The sequence below is a fragment of the Nerophis lumbriciformis genome, linkage group LG14 (genome assembly GCF_033978685.3).
Source record: "Nerophis lumbriciformis linkage group LG14, RoL_Nlum_v2.1, whole genome shotgun sequence".
In the NCBI taxonomy this organism is placed as follows: domain Eukaryota; kingdom Metazoa; phylum Chordata; class Actinopteri; order Syngnathiformes; family Syngnathidae; genus Nerophis; species Nerophis lumbriciformis.
The window spans coordinates 29,232,324-29,257,870 of NC_084561.2; the positions used below are offsets into that span (position 1 = coordinate 29,232,324).

The 25,547-nt window shown below is 38.9% G+C and overlaps 1 protein-coding gene across 3 annotated transcripts in view; it reads right to left on the bottom strand.

Moving 5' to 3' along the window:
- LOC133616421 (ephrin type-B receptor 1-like) overlaps nt 1-25,547 on the bottom strand; it is a 256,986-nt gene that overhangs the window by 190,231 nt on the left and 41,208 nt on the right. Inside the window, exon 1 of one of the 3 annotated variants that reach the window (XM_061975657.2) lies at nt 15,785-16,700. The exons of 1 other annotated variant lie outside the window; for it this stretch is intronic. Coding sequence is in view for 1 of the 2 variants with exons in the window: in XM_061975656.2 (XP_061831640.1) it covers nt 15,753-15,771 (19 nt within the window). In the remaining variant the exon portion in view is untranslated. Of the gene's footprint in view, nt 1-15,752; nt 16,701-25,547 lie in introns of those variants that run through there. One more of the 3 variants, XM_061975656.2, reaches the window with a different exon arrangement.

The following is a 25,547-nucleotide window of genomic DNA, read 5'->3' on the forward strand; positions in this document are numbered from 1 at the left end:
AACTGGGCAGCTTTCATATATCGTTATGTTGCCTATGACACTGTCCAACATGTACAATGGTCAGGAGACTACTTGACACGACTGGTGACTTGAATCTGTGTCAAAGTCTCCTCAACAACAGGTGTTTATATGCAGGGCCGGCCCGTGGCATAGGCCGTATAGGCAAATGCTAAGGGCGCCGTCCATCAGGGGGCGCCACGCAAGTGCCACAAATGTTGGAGAGAAAAAAAAAAAAAAAGAGAAAAAAAGGTGGTACTATTATTTCTAAATACAAAAAATAATCCCACGTTAATTAAAATGCAAAGTAAAGCCTATTTAATAGAAATATTATTTGTTACAACATCCCCCCCCCCCCCCCCCGCACGGTGCGCCCCCTCCCTTCCCGTATCATGACTCTTTTTGGACGTCACCACATCAAAAAATCAACACAAGATGTCAAAACGGCCAAAACTGTCAGGTGCCCAGGGAAGAAAAAAGAGAAAAGAAGAGGAGGAGAAACGAGAAAAGACAGAGGTAGCAAGTAGGTAACGTTAGCCTACATGAAATTATTTGTCTGTTACAGAATGTGATAGTAACCTGGCTTTTTAGCATTAAGCTAATGTTACATGAGTCGGCAATTGCTAATCAATAAATAGCTAGTTCTGTTTTAACGTCGGGTTAATATTGTGGAGGGGGCTAAATTGTTATGGAAAATAATAATGTAACGTTAGGTAATTACAGTACTCCCACCTACATTCCTCTGGGACATTTGTATTAGATATTTTAAGCAGGTGTTTTTTGTTTACATTGTTATTGCCTTCTGGTTAGCTAATGTTTGCCCTGCAGGTAATAGTCACTTTTCCACCCCTTTATATATTAGGTATAGTTGTAAGTAAAAAAAAAAGGTCAAAGACAAAGCTATTCGGTTTCTTGTGAGTATATACACTTCACTGCCGATGTGGGGGGGCGCCACCTAAAATCTTGCCTAGGGCGCCAGATTGGTTGGTTGTTTATATGTCCAGTTGAATGACAAGAGGAGCAAATGGAAAGCTCAAAATAACAGAGTACTGTCACCCCTCCTGTTCAACATATACACAAACAACCAGCCATTACCCCTTGGATGTCAGCGTTACATCTATTCAGATGACACCACCCAACAAGTAGACTTCCAAAAGATTGTGCCTGTCCTTGAAAGTACCCTCCAATAAATCTGCAATAACCACCACCAGCAGCACGTACAGTGTGACCAATTGACTCGCATTTGCCACTAAAACTAGATTATTTGACAAGAAAAAAAAAAACTGTGGCATCCGAATTTCAACCCTTTCATTTTCAATTTTCTCCTAAAATAAGTCCAAAAAAGTGGATCAAGATTTGGGGAAATGCAACATTGTTGTCCAACAGTGCAAAGCGCTATATTAACACTTTGTGCATCTGCTCAGCGCAAATGTGATTGCGTGTACACAGCTCTAGCAAGTCACCGCGGATTCAATTTCAACAACGAAAGATACAAACTTGATGGTAAATAAACCTTGGAATGTTACAATACTTTTGAATGGAGCTCGCTGTTGTGTTACACTAAGATGACGTCTGCGCATACAAGCCGTTTCTGAGGACAAGGCAAAAATGCCACTGAAGAAAAAGGCTAAAAGGTATTGCTGGTCAGCAGCTGCAGTTGTATTTTCTGCTGCCACTACTAATGAACAGACTAGCGTTAGTACATCAACATCCCCGGTACAAACTTAGGGCTACATTTTCCTCCACAAAAAGTTAACTTTTCTCTTGCTGTGGTTCATAAACACATAAAATGTCTGCATTTTTGTCACACCTGGGTGAAGTCTGGTCTGGGTTTTGTCTGGTTTCATGTTGTTTTGTAATTTCCTGTTTTATTTTGAAATGCTGACTCTCCCTCTCGTTTCAGGTCACTTGCCTTTCCTCCTGTTTCACTGGTCTGACGTCTTTCCTGATTGCGCCCACCTGTGTCACCCTCCCTCATGTGTATAAATGTTGTTACAAAATGCTATTTTATTAGAATTGTATATGTCATGCTCTTGTGACAGTTTTGTTTAAATTCAGATACATTTTAACATAAAACAATACATCTGTTATTATAACCATATCATACCACCAGCAAAATAATTTATCACAACATTTTTTGAAAAATAATATTGTACGAACTAGAAAGAAATACACATTTTTAAAAGGGTGCAGCGGTATGCATCTTGCTGTCAGTTATATTTTTCAAACACAAATTAGAACACGAACACCACCAGCTAGCTTATGTTGCCAATAGTAGTTATGTCATTACGTGCTAAAAGCCACAGTGGTCAGGATATAATGCTTAAAATAATTTGGAAAGTTAGCATCGGTATAAAGGTTGCAAACAGTTATTTTTCGTGGGACCCATGCACAGAAAATAAAATTGTGTTTTATAAGACACTTCATGTTCCTCCTAATTTTTTTCTGTGCTACTAAAATGTTTCTGTCCTACTAAATTAGTAGCACCGGTGCTACTAGTAAAAAAGCTAAGCGTACAGCCCTGCATTATTAATATTTAAAATTGTTTCCTATGGAGAAATTTGCTTCACTATACAAACTTTTCGATTTCCGGACCCTGTTCAAGAACCAATTAAGTTTGTGAATCGAGGTTCCACTGTACCTCCTTTTTGTTCTTGTTGTTTATCTCTAACTTGTATTAACAGTGATTAGAGCATATCAATTTAAGTTAAAAAAAAAAAGAAGAAGAAAACAGGGTTTGGTGAGCGTTGCTTGCAGCGTGACCCCAAGGATGCAGAGACAGCAGACTGCGTGCAGGTAAAAGTATATTTAATGGCAACAGGGGAGTGCACAGAACACAGACTAACAAGTAGAGTAAGTATAATGATCCAGCATCAAGAGGCAGGTGACAGTAGATTATAAACCCTCTTGATTAGCAATCAACGTGTGTCCACTGATTGGCAATCAAGAACGGATTAAGGGAAACAGCGTTCAGAAGCAGGAATAAAGTCAATGCATGACAAGAAAGGAAGTAGAATCTAGAAATAAGAGCACTGGAAACCAAACATAGGAAAACACAAACATGACCAAACTGTCAGCAGCAAACCTAAAACATCTATGCAGGGCAGTACAGTGCGAGAAATTTACTCACATTTGCGACTAAAAATAGGTTGTGCGAGTATTTTTAAAAAAAAGGAGCATATGTGCGAATACATATTTTAACCCTTTAATTTGCATTTTCCTCTGAAAGTAAATCCATTCAAAGTTGATCAAACGAGAGTAAAATTTCCACGCATCTGTATAGCATGTTCTAAATAAACTTAAACCATAGCCATTACCAAATGGACAAGTGATTGAGGTCGAGGTGTCACTGATCACTGTGTGTGAATTGCAGAGCTGTGTGTGTCCCTACTCCTCCACCTCCATGTCCTGAGCGGGGCTGTAGCAGTAGTAGTACCAGTTTTAATTTTGTTGACTAAACATTTTTATCTTCCTTATCGTCAACAACCCATTTTCCCTTGACGAAATTAGGATGATAACAAAATTAATTGACAATTTAGTCAACGTATTAAAACGAAACGGAAATGTTGACAGAGACGAACTACAATCATATTTAATTTCGTCTGTAAGCAGGTGGAACAAAATATCCAATCACAGTTGCATGTGGGAGAGCGGCGGATGGAAAAGCACGAAAGGTAACCATTCTGAACTAGCTTCTTTGTAAGACAAGGTGTTCTGATTTTTCACCCAGAAAAAGAAGATTCAATATAAGACATCAATACAATATGAAGAAAGAGAAGACAAGACATAAGGACGCACTTCACTTTTTCCGCGGTAGACAACAAAACAACTTATAAATCCCGCAGCGAGAGTTTCTTCGGCAAAAATACTGCAAACTTTAAGAGTCATCTGCAAACTAATCACCGGGACATTGACGCAACAGCAAGTAGGAAGAAGCTAATATTTCGAAATGACTCATACTGTACTGAATTACTGTTACTATTAAAGACGGGAGATCAGGAGCAAGATTGTTTACTTTACCACATGTCCAAAAATAAATACTTACTTAAAAACTAACTACCATGATGCCGTGAGCTTGGCCAAGCTTCCATGCCAATACATATACCTGTGCAGTGAACTTTAATTATTCAGCTGATATTCTCTTCAGATATTAATTGCACAACTTGATAGCCCAAAAGAGCACATTTGTCATTTTTCAAGCTAACACACAAAGAGAGACAGCTACTGAATGTGAGACATATACACATTAGTTTTATAGCTAATATAGACACATCATGTGTTTCCTTCATTACAACACTTATATAAGACTTTAATTTTTTTGAGGCTCTAGACTGATTTTGTTTTTGTATTTTTGGTCCAATATGGCTCTTTCAACATTTTGGGGTGCCGACCCATGGTCTAGGCCTGGGGTCGGAAAAACGCGGCTCTAGAGCCGCATAGCGCCGCCCTAGTGGCTCTCTGGATCTTTTGCAAAAATGTATGAAAAATGGAAAAAGATGAGGGGAAAAAAATATATTTTTGGTTTTAATATGGTTTCTGTAGGAGGACAAACATGACACAAACCTCCCTAATTGTTATAAATCACACTGTTTATATTAAACATCTTTCACTGATTCGAGTATTTGGCGAGCGCCGTTTTGTCCTACTAATTTTGGCGGTCCTTGAACTCACAGTAGTTTGTTTACATGTATAACTTTCTCCGACTTTCTGGGACGTGTTTTTATGCCACTTCTTTTTCTGTCTCATTTTGTCCACCAAACTTTTAACGTTGTGCATGAATGCACAAAGGTGAGTTTTGTTGATGTTATTGACTTGTGTGGCGTGCTAATCAGACATATTTGGTCACTGCATGACTGCAAGCTAATCGATGCTAACATGCTATTTAGGCTAGCTATATGTACATATTGCACCATTATGCCTCATTTGTAGCTATATTTGAGGTCATTTAGTTTCCTTTAAGTCCTCTTAATTCAATTTTTATCTCATGACACACTATCTGTATGTAATAAGGCTTTTATTTTTTTGAGGCTCCAGACAGATTTGTTTTTGTATTCGTGGTCCAATATGGCTCTTTCAACATTTTGGGTTGCCGACCCCTGGTCTAGGCATTTGAAAAATTCTCAACAAAGTACATTGTACAATAAGCAGCAAAACGATATAAAAAATATATGTTCATACTAATTAATAATAACAGATTTGTTTTAAAGTCATGGAAAACATTTTTTCAAAGAAAATCATATCATCATAGCAATTCATGCAAATGATGCTTTGTTACATGGTGACCACACCCCTAACTACGCCCCACTGCCACAGGTATTTTGGCAATCTCGAGGAAACCCTGTATATTAAAAACTATAACAGCATTTTTTATTGCTTAGCTTGAAAGAGCTTGCCAAATACTCCCTATGAATTCTATCAAGGCAGTCATTAGTCTTAGATCTGTTGATAACATGTCGGCATGTGTCTCCGTTAGTCTCCCCGGAAATGAACACAGAATGACGGACATGAATAAAAGCAGAATGAGAGAGATAACAACTCCACACATGCCACTAAGCATTTTATGCATCTCCCCTGACAGCCTCCATCTATCAGAGGGTCAATCTGTTGACAGATGTTCCACCGATATCAGTCTCGGTGGCATCCGGCAGCTCAATGAGACACGATGCTCATCTCAGAGGGTGCAACATGGGACACAGGGACACACATGCTTGCACAGTTTGAAACTTGGTCATGTCAATGTGGAGCCAGATACACCGCAGGGCGACATACTGTACTGTTATATGGCCAAAAACTGAGGCAAATGTACGTTTTTAATGTTTCCATGCAGCTTCAAGTGAAAAGAAGTGAAAACAGTACAGTTGTCTTAGAACACAAGCAAATTAGAGTGGGGATGATAGAGCATATAACAGAAACATGGTGAATATAAAAATAGAACATTTCTAAAGCACACTTGAAGAACACTGCTCGATAAGCCAACTTTCCTCCTAGCGTTGACCTAGTTTGGAAATAGGAGAAGTAATGATGGTTCAGCTCAGATCGTTTCATCAATTTAATTTATTATAATGGCTTTTTTTACATTGTGAACAAGATATTATAAATAAAACGCAACTCTAGAATTGCAATGTCTGATTTTTGTTTGAATTATTATTCTGAAACCTAAAAGTGTGTATTTCTGCTTCCTCTTGAACTTGTCCTGAGACCAAAATAAATGTAACACAATAATGTAAGTATACCGGTAATATGATTTACGACATGTTTCCTAAACATTCATATGCAATAGTACCTCAGCTTGCAAGTGCCTCAGCTCACAGTTTTTTGGGGAATACGATATGACTCTCGGCTTCTTGTTATGGTTTAGGTTGAGAGCAAAAATTTGTGTTACAAGTAGGGGTGTAAAGTTTTGTTTTAACGATTTAATTTGAATCATAATTTGAGATTGCTATTACAATTCAGGGGCAATATTAGTTTATGTAGGTTCATTTGGTTTTATTTAGAATGCAAAACGATTTAATGTGTTTCCTATGTTCAAGTTATTTCTTGTAAGGAAATTAGGTATAAATGAATTGGGGATACAAACAAGCAAGTAAACAACAAATAATGACCTATGCATTCACATTTTATTTGACTTAAATGCAACCAACACTTTAGGGTGAATTAACAAGAGGAAACATGTTCTGCTCTCAATGTCAATATTCAAGCAATTGTCAATAAACGTACAGTAACTAACAATTTAACGGTTGATTCACCTACTACTTTTGCTTTTCAACATAAAATACAATATTAACATCAGAAATAAAGTACACCATCTCTTCAGGTTATTTTAAACATTTGGTTTATCTTAGAAAAAAGTGCATCCAAATATGTTCAGCTAAATAAAGCAGTGCTTTGACCTGCTAATCCTTTCACTTTAATGAACAGCTATGGTGGCTGAGAAAAGTCATAACAAATGTAGACAACACAACAACATAAAGCCAAAACACAACAACATAAAGCCAAAACACAACAACATAAGGACGCAACAGAAGTGACAGCGTAGCAAGTTTGGTCAACTGACCAAATGGCTGAGACAGAAAGTTAAAAACGGTGTAATGAACAATGGTGAAAAAGAAAGTAAAGTGTGACCACTATTTCAGTCCGAAAAGAACGTGCTCAATTAAATTAGTATACTATGTTCAGAAAGTTTTTCCGGCAAAGCTGAATAAGCTGTGGCTGAGGGAATGTTGTTCTAGCGTTGTGACACATCGCACATATACACACACACACACACACACACACACACACACACACATACATACATACATACATACATACATATTAACACATATATACATGTGTATCTCACGATCCACTCTTCCCTCACTCGTGAACAAGACTCCGAGGTACTTGAACTCCTCCACTTGGGGCAGGGTCTCCTCCCCAACCCGGAGATGGCATTCCACCCTTTTCCGGGCGAGAACCATGGACTCGGACTTGGAGGTGCTGATTCTCATCCCAGTCGCTTCACACTCAGCTGCGAACCAATCTAGTGAGAGCTGAAGATCCTGGCCAGATGAAGCCATCAGGACCACATCATCTGCAAAAAGCAGAGACCTAATCCTGCAGCCACCAAACCGGATCCCCTCAACGCCTTGACTGCGCCTAGAAATTCTGTCCATAAAAGTTATGAACAGAATAGGTGACAAAGGGCAGCCTTGGTGGAGTCCAACCCTCACTGGAAACGTGTCCGACTTACTGCCGGCAATGCGGACTAAGCTCAGACACTGATCATACAGGGAGCGGACCGCCACAATCAGACAGTCCGATACCCCATACTAGGAATGTCCCGATCCAGGTTTTTGCACTTCCGATCCGATACCGATATTGTTTTTGCACTTCCGATCCGATACCGATACTGACCGATACTGGCCTATCCGAGCATGTACTAAAGTTTAAAGTTATTTAGCCTACTTAGTTGTCAGAATCATGTTGAAAAGGGTTTTAGTACTCTTGATAACAACTAGCCAGCTGAATTAGGGGAGTTTGAATAATACACAATGGTTGGTAACAAGAAACTGACCTGTTTATTCAAGGATAAACACTAAATAGACAAAATTATACATGACAAACAGAAATGGCATCATTGAAACTAGGGCTGGGCGATATGGCCTTTTTTTAATATTGCGATATTTAATGCCATATTGCAATACACAATATATATCTAGATATTTTGCCTCAGCCTTGAATGAACACTTGATGCATATAATCACATCAGTATGATGATTATATGTGTTTTGATTGATTGATTGAGACTTTTATTGGTAGGTTTCACAGTGAAGTACATATTCCGTACAATTGACCACTAAATGGTAACACCCGAATAAGTTTTGATTCATGATACAGATATATACAATCAGATATATACTATCATCATAATACAGTCATCACACAAGATAATCACATTGAATTATTTACATTATTTATAATCCAGGGTGTGGAGGGGGGCGCCGGATGTAAGTGTCAAAAAGACAGCCAAAAGAGTTTGATATGAGAATAAATCTAAAGTTAAAATATAGGGTAGAAATGCACCCATTTGCAGGAAATGTAGTCTTGATTTTCAAAATTTTCTTTGAAGGCTTGCATGTCTACATTAAAACATTCTTCTTCATACTGCATTAATATACGCTACTTTTAAACTTTCATGCAGAGAAGAAAATCACAACTAAACAAATCACTAATTTTTTCATACGGTGTTGATGTGGAAATGTTTGCCTTGGCATTTTGATGGTGTGGGCGTGTGGCACCGAATGGAGATAAGCGTCTCGACAGACGTTACAATATTTGAACAATGATGACGAAAACTGTTTTCTCTGTCGTGTCCGTGTGTCGAAAATTGTTATGCGCTTATTTTTTTTATTTGATTTTGTGCGTGGCATATAATTGCTATGCGCAGAGGACGTTTGAGCAGTGCGCAATTGCCATACTTGCCAATTTTGAGACCTCCGATTTCGGGAGGTGGGGGGTGGGGGGTGGTCGGGGGTGTGGCTAAGATATATATATATATATATATATATATATATATATATATATATATATATATATATATATATATACATATACACATACATACATACATACACATATATATATACATACACACATATATATATATATATATATATATATATATAAATAAAAGAAATACTTGAATTTCAGTGTTCATTTATTTACACATATACACACACATAACACTCATCTACTCATTGTTGAGTTAAGGGTTGAATTGTTCATCCTTGTTCTATTCTCTGTCACTATTTCAGAACACACACATTATACAAATATACATTATAAAATCAATAAGAAAACGGGAGCTCTAATTTGGGAGTCTGAATTAGGATCAGAAGTTCCTATATAAACATTGTGCACTCACGTCGCCTTTTTGTATTGATTACTGCAGCTGTGCACTGGATTCATTCACAAATACAAACTACAACTCACAAACACTTTAGAGTTAGGCTCCACCATCAGAATGTGTACTTAAATTTATAAAGATCACATGGATATTATTCAGTGAGTTGATTCACCAAAACCAGCTTGTTATACAGGAGGAAAAAGCACACAAGACGTTTCAATTGTTCACAGACTGGTCGCTCTCATCAGAATGACAAGACACTTCCGGTCTGCAGGTGATAGCATTCAATTGGGAAGAAACGCCCTACTGCCCCCTACTGACCAATGTGAAGTGAATACTGATAAATGTGTAATGACAGCTCCAAAAACGAATTCAAACCACAAAATAAAATAAATAAATCAACACAAAAATGTGACACATTATGGGTGGGTCACATATGCATGTACAGTAGATGGCAGTATTGTCCTGTTTAAAAGTGTCACAACATTGCTATTTACGGCAGACGAACTGCTTTACGGTAGACGAAAACTTGACTGCTGTTGTTGTGTGTTGTTACCGCGCTGGGAGGACGTTAATGAAACTGCCTAAAAATAAACCCACATAAGAAACCAAGAACTCGCCCTCGATCATTAGCTGTTTATATTGTGGGAAAGCGGACGTGTGAACAGGCTGTCAACACATCACTCAAGTCCGCATGGAGCTGGAGGGGGCGTGGCCTCCAGCTCCGTCTGAATTTCGGGAGATTTTCGGAAGAAAATTTGTCGCGGGAGGTTTTCGGGAGAAGCGCTGAATTTCGGGAGTCTCCCGGAAAATCCGTGTGGGTTGGCAAGTATGGCAATTGCACAAGCGCGCATCTTAGAGAGAATGTTGGTCACACGGCTGCGCTAGCATCACAGCTAACGTTAGCCATGCTGCTACCTCTCTGCTGGGAGAGGACGTATACGTAAGTGACGTATGACGTGACAGCATGTGACGTATGACGTGACAGTATGTGACGTGTGTAAGAAGGTGCGCTTGCTGTCTGTGAGAGGGAGACACAGAAAAGAGTGAGAAGAGCCTGTCGTGAAATGCCAGCAGCTAAAAGCAACTGCGTGAGAATCCACAGACCTGTGGATGTGTTGAAGGTGTGCTGGAAAATGCGGAATGGAAATTAGGGAGCAGCAGAAAAGTGGAATGTATTATTTAAATAGTTGCGTTGGAAAACACGGAGCGGAATTTTTTTTTAAACTGGATCTGGATCGGCATTTTCCCATGCCTTGCCGATACGCATTTTTTGGCAAATATCGGCGGCCGATCTGATCCAAATATCGGATCGGGACATCCCTACCCCATACTCTCTAAGCACTCTCCACAGGACTTCCCGAGGGACACGGTCGAATGCATAAAAAAGATAAAATAAGTCATATTTTTGGTTCATTTAATAGCTAAAACAAATTTACATTATTGCAATCAGTTGATAAAACATTGTCCTTTACAATTATAAAAGCTTTTTACAAAAATCTACTACTCTTCTTGCATGTCAGCAGACTGGGGTAGATCCCGCTGAAATCCTATGTATTGAATGAATAGAGAATTGTTTTGAATCGAGAATCGCGTTGAATCGAAAAAAAAAATCGATTTATAATCGAATCGTGACCCCAAGAATCGATATTGAATCGAATCGTGGGACACCCAAAGATTCGCAGCCCTAATATATATATATATATATATATATATATATATATATATATATATATATATACACACAGTATATGTGTGTGTGTGTACATACATACATAATATACACATATATATATATATGTATATATATATACATACAGTATATATAATGCGGACGCTGTATCGATCCGTTGTGGTGAAGAAGGAGTTGAGCCGGAAGGCAAAGCTCTCAATTTACCGGTCGATCTACGTTCCCATCCTCACCTATGGTCATGAGCTTTGGGTTATGACCGAAAGGACAAGATCACGGGTACAAGCGGCCGAAATGAGTTTCCTCCGCCGGGTGGCGGGGCTCTCCCTTAGAGATAGGGTGAGAAGCTCTGCCATCCGGGAGGAGCTCAAAGTAAAGCCGCTGCTCCTCCACATCGAGAGGAGCCAGATGAGGTGGTTCGGGCATCTGGTCAGGATGCCACCCGAACGCCTCCCTAGGGAGGTGTTTAGGGCACGTCCCACCGGTAGGAGGCCGCGGGGAAGACCCAGGACACGTTGGGAAGACTATGTCTCCCGGCTGGCCTGGGAACGCCTCGGGGTCCCACAGGAAGAGCTGGACGAAGTGGCTGGGGAGAGGGAAGTCTGGGCTTCCCTGCTTAGGCTGCTGCCCCCGCGACCCGACCTCGGATAAGCGGAAGAAGATGGATGGATATATACATACATACATACAGGTAAAAACCAGTAAATTAGAATATTTTGAAAAACTTGATTTATTTCAGTAATTGCATTCAAAATGTGTAACTTGTACATTATATTTATTCATTGCACACAGACTGATGCATTCAAATGTTTATTTCATTTAATTTTGATGATTTGAAGTGGCAACAAATGAAAATCCAAAATTCCGTGTGTCACAAAATTAGAATATTACTTAAGGCTAATACAAAAAAGGGATTTTTAGAAATGTTGGCCAACTGAAAAGTATGAAAATGAAAAATATGAGCATGTACAATACTCAATACTTGGTTGGAGCTCCTTTTGCCTCAATTACTGCGTTAATGCGGCGTGGCATGGAGTCGATGAGTTTCTGGCACTGCTCAGGTGTTATGAGAGCCCAGGTTGCTCTGATAGTGGCCTTCAACTCTTCTGCGTTTTTGGGTCTGGCATTCTGCATCTTCCTTTTCACAATACCCCACAGATTTTCTATGGGGCTAAGGTCAGGGGAGTTGGCGGGCCAATTTACAACAGAAATACCATGGTCCGTAAACCAGGCACGGGTAGATTTTGCGCTGTGTGCAGGCGCCAAGTCCTGTTGGAACTTGAAATCTCCATCTCCATAGAGCAGGTCAGCAGCAGGAAGCATGAAGTGCTCTAAAACTTGCTGGTAGACGGCTGCGTTGACCCTGGATCTCAGGAAACAGAGTGGACCGACACCAGCAGAAGACATGGCACCCCAAACCATCACTGATGGTGGAAACTTTACACTAGACTTCAGGCAACGTGGATCCTGTGCTTCTCCTGTCTTCCTCCAGACTCTGGGACCTCGATTTCCAAAGGAAATGCAAAATTTGCTTTCGTCAGAAAACATGACTTTGGACCACTCAGCAGCAGTCCAGCTCTTTTTTTCCTTAGCCCAGGTGAGACGCTTTTCGCGCTGTTTCTTGGTCAACAGTGGCTTGACATGAGGTATGCGGCAGTTGAAACCCATGTCTTTCAAGCGTCTCTTGGTGGTGGATCTTGAAGCACTGTTTTGAATGGGGTTTTTTTCACAATCTTGACCAGGGCGCGGTGATCCCTATCGCTTGTACACTTTTTCTGACCACAGTTTTTCCTTCCCTTTGCCTCTCCATTAATGTGTTTGGACACAGAGCTCTGAGAACAGCCAGCCTCTTCAGCAATAACCTTTTGTGTCTTTCCCTCCTTGTGCAATGTGTCGATGGTTGCCTTTTGGACAGCTGTCAAATCTGAAGTCTTCCCCATGTTTGTGTAGGCTTCAGAACTGGACTGAGAGACCATTTAAAGCCCTTTGCAGGTGTTTTGAGTTAATCAGCTGATTAGTTTGTGGCACCAGGTGTCTTCAAAATTTAACCCTTACACAATATTCTAATTTTGTGACACACGGAATTTTGGATTTTCATGTGTTGCCACTTCAAATCATCAAAATTAAATGAAATAAACATTTGAATGCATCAGTCTGTGTGCAATGAATAAATATAATGTACAAGTTACACCTTTTGAATGCAATTACTGAAATAAATCAAGTTTTTCAAAATATTCTAATTTACTGGCTTTTACCTGTATATATATGATGAGACGGAAGGCAAAGCTCTCAATTTACCGGTCGATCTACGTTCCCATCCTCACCTATGGTTATGAGCTTTGGGTTATGAGCGAAAGGACAAGATCACGTGTACAAGCGGCCGAAATGAGTTTCCTCCGCCGGGTGGCAGGCCTCTCCCTTAGAGATAGAGTGAGAAGCTCTGCCATCCGGGAGGAACTCAGAGTAAAGTCGCTGCTCCTCCACATCGAGAGGAGCCAGATGAGGTGGTTTGGGCATCTGCCCCAAACACCTCCCTAGGGAGGCGTTCGGGGCACGTCCGACCGGCAGGAGGCCATGGGGAAGACCCAGGACACGTTGGGAAGACTATATCTCCCGGCTGGCCTGTGAACGCCTCGGGATCCCCCGGAAGGAGCTGGACGAAGTGGCTGGGGAGAGGGAAGTCTGGGCTTACCTGCTTAGGCTGCTGCCCCCGCGACCCGACGTCGGATAAGCGGAAGAAAATGGATGGATGGATGGATGGATGGATGGATATGTACACACACACACACGTGTATATATATATATACACACACACACACACACACACACACACACACACACACACACACATATATATATATATATATATATATATATATATATATATATATATATATATATATATATATATATATATATATATATATATATATATGTATACATAATGTATATGTGTGTGTGTGTGTGTGTGTGTGTGTGTGTGTATATATATATATATATATATATATATATATATATATATATATATATATATATATATGTATACATAATGTATATGAGTGTGTGTGTGTATACACGTGTGTGTGTGTGTATATATATATATATATATATATATATATATATATATTAGGGCTGCGAATCTTTGGGTGTCCCACGATTCGATTCAATATCGATTCTTGGGGTCACGATTCGATTCAAAATCGATTTTTTTTTTTTTCAAATTCTACACGATTCTCGATTAAAAAACGATTTTTTCCCAATTCAAAACGATTCTCTATTCATTCAATACATAGGATTTCAGCAGGATCTACCCCAGTCTGCTGACATGCAAGCAGAGTAGTGGATTTTTGTAAAAAGCTTTTATAATTGTAAAGGACAATGTTTTATCAACTGATTGCAATAATGTAAATTTGTTTTAACTATTAAATGAACCAAAAATATGACTTTTTTTATCTTTGTGAAAATATTGGACACAGTGTGTTGTCAAGCTTATGAGATGCGATGCAAGTGTAAGTCACTGTGACACTATTGTTCTTTTTTTTTTTTTTTTTTTTTATAAATGTCTAATGATAATGTCAATGAGGGATTTTTAATCACTGCTATGTTGAAATTGTAACTAATATTGATAATGTTGTTGATAATATTAATTTTTGTTTCACTGCTTTTGGTTTGTTCTGTGTCGTGTTTGTGTCTCCTCTCAATTGCTCTGTTTATTGCAGTTTTGAGTGTTGCTGGGCCGGGTTTGGTTTTGGAATTGGATTGCATTGGTATGGTATTGCTGTGTATTGTTTTGTTGGATTGAGTAATTTAAAAAAAATAAAAAATAAAAATAGATTTTTTAAAAATGAGAATTGATTCTGAATCGCACAACGTGAGAATCGCGATTCGAATCGATTTTTTCCCACACCCCTAGTATATATATATATATATATATATATATACACACACACACACACACACACACACACACACACACATTAAAACATGGAGTCGTGATATCACATTTTGTTAATAGTTAACTCAAAATTAATTGCAATTAATCGCAGCTGTAATCTGTGATATTTTTCCCTGAATAAATGCTTCTGACATTCTGTATATTACATGTTGTACAAGGTAATGGTCTTCATATTGCTCCATTAAAATGGAGCAATAAACCTTCTCTATTAACTAATAAAATGTAATATTGAGCCTGCTAATCATTCTGTAATTGAAGACTTGACCAGAACATGTTATAAAACAATTCACACAATATTACAGCCCCCCACCCCCAATTATGGGCTTTTTGATAGAGGCCACTTTCATAGGTGTAGTAAAACTACTGTATTTTAAAAGCCACACTGTAGCCTCCATTACTCATGTTATTGTTTGGCATCTTTGTGATCATGGAAACAGGCTTTTAATCTACAATATTATATCAATCCGCAACGTAAGGCAAAGTCCTGATTCAGACAGACATTGCCATTATTACATATGTTTGTTACATTGTCCCCAAAGTTATTTTCTCGGCTTTGGCCACGCACACTGGCAAACTATGCATGCAAGGTTTGCATTAGTTGTTACGATCCTGTGTGGTGCAGAAACACGATGCAGAAAAGGGGGTCAACGTGCAATTTACAGTCATATATATACACAGAGAGGAATTAACAAAAAGCGATGGTGTCGAGGGAGGAAGCACACCATGGAAAACAGCACACATAGAACAACTTAACTGGTGGTCACAACGGGACACAGCTGGGCCAACCTCACAGGGGGGAGACGTTGGTGCCAAAGCGAGGGCGAGTCACGGGAAAAAGCCAGTGGCAAAGAAGTAAGTGTACCCACGAACAGGAGTACTACGCATGTGGAACCGACGCCTCCCAGCTGCCACTACTCAGCTTAAATAGCCCTAGTGTAATTAGTGGCCGGTGTACCCAAAATCAGTGCCACCTGTGGATCATCCCAATATAGGAAGAGAGAGAGAGAGAGAGAGGGAGAGAGAGGGAGAGACAAGGAGAGCGAGCACACCAGACAGCAGGTAATCATTACCTTATTAACGTAAACCAGGGGTCCCCAAACTACGGATACAGCCCACCAGCATACAAAATCTGGTCCGCAGGAAGTCCCAAGTTTGAAAAAAAAAAAAATTTTGTAATTGTTTTTTTATATATTTATTTTTTATTATTTTGTTATCTGTCCTTTCTAAAATAAAAAAAAAGTTAAAAAAAAAAGTTTATAAAAAAATAAAAAAATAAATAAACATATATATATATATATATATATATCCATCCATCCATTTTCTACCGCTTATTCCCTTTGGGGTCGCGGGGGGCGCTGGAGCCTATCTCAGCTACAATCGGGCGGAAGGCGGGGTACACCCTGGACAAGTCGCCACCTCATCGCAGGGCCAACACAGATAGACAGACAACATTCACACACTAGGGCCAATTTTAGTGTTGCCAATCAACTTATCCCCAGGTGCATGTCTTTGGAAGTGGGAGGAAGCCGGAGTACCCGGAGAGAACCCACGCAGTCACGGGGAGAACATGCAAACTCCACACAGAAAGATCCCGAGCCTGGAATTGAACCCAAGACTACTCAGGACCTTCGTATTGTGAGGCAGATGCACTAACCCCTCTTCCACCGTGCTGCCCTATATATATATATATATATATATATATATATATATATATATATATATATATATATATATATATATATATATATATATATATATATATATATATATATATATACATATATACATAGATATATATTTTTTTTTTTTTTTTTTTTTTAAATCTGTCTTTTCTAATCCATTTTCTACCGCTTGTTACTCTCGGTGTCTCCTAGCCACTCAGGCAAATCATATTGTCTAAAAATGCATTTTCCCAACAATAACATGACATCATCGCGCTCTTTCAGTCAATTAGTGCGCGAGGAATATACACACTCACACACACACACACACACACACACACATTTATATTTTTACATATATACACACATATACGTATACACACACAAATGTATATATATATATATATATATACATGTATATATTTATATACATGTATGTATGTATGTATACATTTATATATATATATATACATGTGTATATTTATAGATATGTATGTATGTATTTATACATTTATATATATATATATATATATATATATATATATATATATATATATATATATATATATATATATATATATATATATCAGTGACGTGCGGTGAGGTTCATGACTGGTGAGGCACTGACTTCATCACAGTCAGATTTACAAACATATGAACCCTAAAGAGTATCTTATTCACCATTTGATTGGCAGAAGTTAACGGGTTATGTTTAAAAGCTCATACCAGCATTCTTCCCTGCTTGGCACTCAGCATCAAGGGTTAGAATTGGGGGTTAAATCACCAACAATTATTCCCGGGCGTGGCGCCGCTGCTGCCCACTGCTCCCCTCACATCCCAGGGGGTGAGCAAGGGGATGGGTCAAATGCAGAGGACAAATTTCACCACACCTAGTGTGTGTGTGACAATCATTGGTACTTTAACTTAACTAACTTTACACATACAAACTGTAGCACACAAAAAAGCACATTTAATAAAAAAAACGTTATTATGGTCTTACCTTTACTTATAAGTGCAGGAACAGTGGTGTTCGTGTTGGAGGAGTTGTGAATGAATGAAATATGAAATCCGTGCTGCAGTCTGCAGGTGTACCTAATGTTGTGTCCCTGCAGTCGTTCACGGCTCCTCCGGCGCGAGCAATGTTGTTTTTGCACTTTTTGGCTTCTTGTTAAGTGACTTTTTTTGGGTGGATTCGGTCTTGCACGTGGAGGGTTTGGGTGTGGGCTTTGGTTGGTGTGGCGCTCCCTTCGGGGGGTGCAGTCTGCGGCGGAGGTGCATTAACCGGCACCAGGAGGCGGGATTATGCGAGCCTCACACAGTGCGTCTTCGCAGCAGTTTTATGATTGCTTAGCACAAGAAATACGTTACACACATACAGTTGTTGACAAAATACACTGTACATTATATACCTCAGCTAACTAAACTGTGGAAATGTATAATATAGTTCATATAGCAATACGGTCTCACTGCACAGCAGGCCAGCAGTTAGCCGAGTCCGCAATCCATGGTGAGGCACAATTGAGTGACGTGCCTCAACTGGCTGCTGATCACCGCACCGTCTCTTCTCAGTATTTAAACAGCAAATGTGAAAATTCAGCGATTTTGAATAAAAATAATCTAAAACTGGTGAAGTTAAATGTAAAATAACTTTATAGTATAATCACTGGATACGTATAACAATGTAATTATTTTTTTTCTTTTTACATTTTTTTTCTTTCCATGATGGCAGGTGAGGCCCCGCCTCACCTGCCTCCAGTGACCGCACGTCACTGATATATATATATATTTATATATATATATGTATGTGTACATATATATATATATGTATGTGTACATATATATATATATATATATATATATATATATATATATATATATATATATATATGCATGCATATATTTATATACATGTATGTATGTATATATAAATGTGTGTATGTGTGTGTATATATACACACACACAAATATATATATACACATATATATATATAAATATATACTTACATACATATATATATATATGTATGCATGTATATATATGTGTGTTTATATATATATGTGTGTGTGTGTGTGTGTGTGTGTGTGTGTGTATATACACACACACATAAATATATATATACACATATATATATATATACATACATACATATATATATACATATATATATATGTATATATATATATGTATATATATATATAAATAATATATATTATATATTATATATTATATATATTAACCGAGGGTGAATTCAAAACCAGATGGAACAATCACAAGGCTTCTTTCAGGAACAAAAACCTGCGAAATACCACAGAACTCAGCAAACACATTTGGGACCTCAAAGACAATAATGTTGAATATTCAATAACATGGCAAATTCTTGCATCCAGCACACCTTACAATAGTGGTAATAAAAGATGCAACCTATGCTTGAAAGAGAAACTGTTTATTATTTACCGTCCAGACCTGTCATCCCTCAACAAGCGCAGCGAAATTGTAACAGCATGCCGCCATAGACGGAAACACCTCCTAGGTAACACATGAGCCAATCACCACGCCCCTAGGCCAGCCTGTACCCACCCACTCTGTGCCCTATATAAACCATGGTATGCGAATGCTCCCATTAAAATCTCCTGATGATTGAGGGAACCCCTCCTCATGAAACAGGCCTGTAGAGATGAAATAGTCTTGTGATTTTTTTTCCCACACATACATATATACATATATATATATATATATATATATATATATATATATATATATATATATATATATATATATATATATATATATATATATATATATATATATATATACATATATATACACACACATACATACATATATGTACACACACATACATACATATATGTACATACATACACACAGTCCGGCCCCCGGCCAAATTGTTTTAACCCAATGCGGCCGCCGAGTCAAAAAGTTTGGGGACTCTTTCAGACTTTGAATACAAGACGGGATAAGAGACAGAGAGATATCAATCCTCTCTTATATTGGAGTCAATACGAGACATTAAATGTTGACTGTCACTTCCTTCCTAACCTATTTTCTTCAGCTGCCTGTGATTAAAATTTGCCATTCTAACTTTTTCATGAGAGGAGCTGTCAAAGTCAAATGTTCCATTCTGACTCCCGCGACTGTCTGCGCTGCCCTGATTTTCTTTTGCTTTGTAAAAACAAGAGAAGGGAACAGCTATTCTGTATTGCCTGACAAATAGGTAGCATTTCCTAAAATAACCATTTCGTTGAGGTTTGGTTCCAGTGTCTTGTCATTACATCATGCACCGCATGCATGCTTATTACATACATTGTTAATATTTAATGTGCACTTTGGCAGCAATTTTGTCATAATTTCAGTTATTTTGTCGACACAGCCGTGATGATGCAGAATGGCTCTCTGTGAGACCATATGCCCAAAACAGAAGTTCTAAAGAGGCTGGCAATGAGCCCAATCACAAGCAAATAAATAACAGGCCATTACTGTAAATCCGTTATTAGGTTATAAAAAAGTGCAACATAGCGTGCGACTCAAAATATTTTACTCAAAGAACGGTGTGGTTCAGTTGGTAGAGCGGCAGTGTCAGCAACTTGAGGGTTCCAGGTTCGATTCCCGCTTTCGCCATTCTAGTCACAGTCGTGTCCCTGGCAAGACCCTTTACCCACCTGCTCCCAGTGCCACCAACACTGGTTTAAATGTAGCTTAAAGATGTAGATAATGGCCTTCACTAGGTCAAGCACTTTGAGTCACTAGAGAAAAAGCGCTATATAAAATAAAATCAAAATCAAATACCGTATATTACCAAATAAACGCCCATGTCCTAATAGCCGCCCGGGGTCTGACCCCATTTTGTGAATTAACCGCCTCTTCCTAATAACCACCCATGTCCAAATAGCCGCCCATGGGCTGTTATTTGCATAATTTAGATTAAAATCATATTGATTTCATTAAACCCAATTTATAAGCTAAGAGGAAAAGCAAAGGTGCAGTAATTCTGGTAATTACGGTAACGGCAGACGTTACCGTTGGTACCATAATTTTATTCTCCCCGGTAGGCTGCTTTATTTAAAAAGTGTATTTATTTTTAGTATTGGTATTCTATTTGACAATTGTTGCACTACTGCCATGTTGAGGCCTTGTGGATCTCTTGTCTTTAGATAGCCTACCTCATGTTGATCTCTTGTTTTTTTGTTTGTATGTTTACAATAGCTTTTACATTTAAAGTTTTTTGTACGAAAAAAAAATACTGGACAGTAACCATTGTAACCAAATAATGGCCTGGTGCAGGCTGGTGCAAAAATAAATAAAAGCCTTGTGCAAATAACCACCCATGTCCTAATAGCCGCCCGGGGTCCGACCCCATTTTGTGAAATAAACGCCCGGACTAGTATTTGGTAATATACGGTAAATTGAAAAAAAGAATGGTTGATGTTGTCAATGGAGTCAATGGCACCAACAGTATACTTAAATATGGTTGCTAAAGATGCACTTAAATTAATTTGACATGGTTGTTACACATTTCTTACTTATTATACTCTACTTAACTGCTGAATATGTGTGAATATAAAAACATGGAAACTAATTTAACTAATTATTTTCTTTGGGCTCAAAATGATTAAAACAGTCATCAAAACACCATAAGCTCATCGTACATGTGCCTGTTTAGACGCCACTCTCTGTGCTTTGACTAATCAATTATGGCCCATAATGAACAGTTTTGCAGTGGAAGATAATGTTTTAACAATTTTAATGCACGCAGGGCTTCAAATTAGATCCCATTATCCTCACTGACAGGTTATTATCTTACTAGATTTCTTTCAGTATATTCTGTCCTTTCATCTATTTAAAAAGTAAATTTTTGGTGTATAGCGCATAAATTAATGTAAAAAAAGATGATCCCTATTAACTTGTGAGAATTAATTCTAAAAAGATTAGATGTTTCAATATTGTCTAATATGAATGTGTATCACTGGAGAATGTATTTGGGTAAGAACACTGAATACAATAGTGTGTTTCGCAGGTTGAAGGATGATACTGTGGTATAGATTGCCTGCTCAGCATTCTGCTTGGTGGTGAAATATGGGAGATGACAAATTATCATACCAGGAGCTTAAAATAATGTTTATATGTATATATATATACATACATATATATATACAGTATATATATACATATATACATCATTTTTACTTTTTTTGTTTAATGGAGTGGGAAAATTAACGTACATAACAGATTTGACATTGTTCAGGACCATCTATTCCAGTAAATCATCTGGATCACCCTTGTTCACTGTTGTTTCATTAAAATCTGCTTATAACTACTATAGTTATGTTGCTAACTAACAAACAGATCCCAGCGAATACATGGGCTAAAAACACCAAAAAGAGAAGCACTTGGCAAAGTTAGTGACCGTCTTTGATGGCGCCGCTGTAGTGGCTTCTGGTTGCAGTAGCTCTGTGCTCTTGTGTATCCTCCTTTATGTTCTTGATGTTTCTCTCTTTGTTTTTTGCCTTTTGGTTTGGGCCCCTTCAGCACTGCGCAATGGAGGGCCACACTTTCGTGACTTCTGGGCTGTTTTTTGGTACTTTTTTGTGCACCTTTGGATCTGCCTAGGTAGAGCCTTTTGGCCATGGCCATGTTTGCACCAGAGACCAGCTGCGGGCTCATTGCCGCACCAGAGTCCGCGTGGAGGAGATGCGGAGGAAGAGACAGGGCTGTGGAGCGAGCGTTGAGCGTCGGGATGGACGACCCTCACAGAGCCCTGGCTGAATAAGCCTGTGGAATAAACACTTCGGTCTCCCTGGACGGCTTCTCGCCCATCCGTGCGGACTGGACATTGGCCGAGAGCTAGTGGGCAGCATAACTTACCTTGGTTCACATCTGAAACCTGGGAAAAGGTTGGTGACAACTGTTGTAAATGTTGCAAACAGCCCCTGTAACCAGCTAAAGCTGCTGTACATCCCGGTTAGGAAGACGCTCAAAGGGCGTTCGCGTTTAATCATTGCGACCCGACTTCTTCTTGGCTACAACCTTCAGGATATGCACACGCACGGACAAAAAGAAGAAGAACAACAACAAGGGTGATGTTTGGAGTGATTTATCGTGTTGCTCATCTGTTTAAACTCTTTTTAATGTTTTCATACGCGGAGATCTCTCCTGCGGACATGCGCACGTGTACGGGACACAAAAAATAAAAGCCAATCAAAGCCAACATTTCATACGGCCTGGTGAAAGAAGTGTTTTATGCTTCTTGCAAAATGGTTTACTAAGTAATTATGACACATTTTACTGATGTCGATTAGTCAAATGTATTTGTAAAGTTACGCAGCATTATTTTCGTCGGGAGTCGGGACAGATTGTTGGCATTACCCTGCTAAAATGTCTAGTTTCACCGCACGGACCACCATCGAAATAATTATACATAATAATATATATTATATATCGCATAGGCCTACTTTGATGGCAAGTCGAGGCCAACAGTAAAATTATCGCCAGATTTTATTCAGCATAACTCCATGTTGCATCCAACCTGACGCACTGCATTCTCTTCCATGTACGCACATCACCATCTTCTATGAGCCAACCCACGTTACGGAAAAAACACGTTACGCATACATCATATATCTAAAGTAGAAAATCATTACATGTAATGCATTATATTGTGCCAAGCAAATACCACCCCATATGTGCCCGATGCACATACAGTACCAGAAACCGCAATTAGCCGTGCTAATGTTGGAACGCATTTCCTCAGCGTATCAGCATATTGAGAACAAAATAGACACTGACACTACCCATATCCACATAGGTTTTATTTGTCCAAAATATTTGTTGCCCTGTCAGTTGGATGACACATCGACATACAGGCTAACGGGCATATATTTCCCCTATTAGCCTGTATGTCGATGTGTCATTGACCGGGCTAGCATTCTAAGTAAGCATTACAGTAGTGTGATGGTGCTTCGCTCCTAAGCATTCGTTGCACGAACATACGAGCTTTGTTAGAGAAGATCATAAACTGTATTGGACAACATAGTTTACATACGAAATGTCCATTTCCATTTATTACAAGTAGTTAGATAACGTAAATGCCTGACTTAGCTATCAAGGAGGAAATTAGCAAGTTTGGCATCAGATTAAAAAATCTTCCCCGCCTTCAATCATCTCCATAATTCAAAAGGCATCCCCGATACAAATCCTTGTTTTGTTCCTGGCTTTGTCATGAATAAGTTGAGAAAAATAACGACGCCTTTTAGATTTACTAAGGTCTGACATGTTTAGTAACAATATTTCGGGGCTGTAAATCTAATTTTGAAATGAGCATATCCCGGCTGAACTACCGTTATCAGTTATAAAGGCATTCGAAAAGAACATGATTTTGTATTGCCTTTTGACATATCAGGGCCATTTAATGATGATTTGACATTCAATTATTACATATGGCACATTTAAGCTAGCTCTGCAGATCTATATATTTCTACGGCCTTACACAGAGTGAGCTCACTTTCTCTTAACATTCTTTCTTTCAGACGTGTGTCATTTATGCGGAATACTATTTTATCCCTTATTACGTTATCGTCATTTCGCCCAACTCACAGTCTTTGCTCTTTTGGCGTAGCTCCGAGATGAACCTGTCCACCGTAACTCCTGTAGACATCGTGCGTGACCAAAACTGATGGCAATTAAAAACAACGATCTTTTGTGGGCTGCAGTAGGCCTTGAACGCTTTTAGAAGGTCCTCCATCGTAGCTGTGTCAACTCCCTTGGCTGGTGTTATAGTCAGTGCGTTGTACACTTCTCGTGCCTCCTTGCCGATGTTGTCAAGAAGAATGGCTTTTTTAACATCCTAATCTTTTTCCAACGCACGAGTACAGCCAAAACCTCTGTTCCCATCTGTGCCATGTCTCCGCTAGATTACCGGTGAGCAACAGCGGCAATGGTGGCTTGAACTGCTCCATGCTTCACCGGTTAGCTCGCGTTAGCTTCAAACTAATCTTCAGTTAGCTTACTGGCTGTTTTTTTTGGCTCACACGGCAACACGCATTTCTGAGACCATGTTGTATCTTCAAGTTTAGTATGCTTTTAAAGCACAACCCGAAAAGAAGACAGGTATGGGGAGTGAAGGTTCGCCATCAACACTGGAGAGCCACACACTACAGTCTCTTGTGCCAGGTAAACACACAACACAACGTCTGTGTTTTGTTCAGAAAAAAACACACTAAAGCTAATGCAAATAATAACCGAAGAAATTAACAAATTAAAGAGATGGTTTGACAAAATCTGACCATCTTTGAAACTCTGTCAAATTAAAATAATAGTAGAAGAAAAAGTCAAACACAAATACAAATAGAAGGACATTGAAAAAAATAAGAGAAACCACTTTCTGGGTGTAATAATAGATTACAAAATTAACTGGAAATCTCATATATAAAATATACAACATAAGGTGGCAAGACATTTGTCAATGAATAAAGCAAAATATGTTCTGGACCAAAAATAAATGCCCGCTAATGTTACAATATATGAGTTATTGTGCAGAAATATGGGGGAATTGTGACGGTTCAAACACCTGCCGTCACACACTCTGCGGCGCGCTCTGCGTTCCTCGCCCCCGCGCAGCTGCACTCATTCTGTGATAAACACACCTGACGCTGATGAGGACTCCACTCCCTTCTTAAGCCAGCGTGTCCTGCGTTTCAGTGCCAGAACGTAGCTACTTGTACCTGTACAGTAAGCCTTACACGTCTCTACCTTTCCTCGCCTATGTGCTTCCTCGCTCTCTGTGTTTCCCCCCCTTCTGTGCTCATCGTGTCTTGTCCTGTGTCATCATCCTGCAGCTCCAC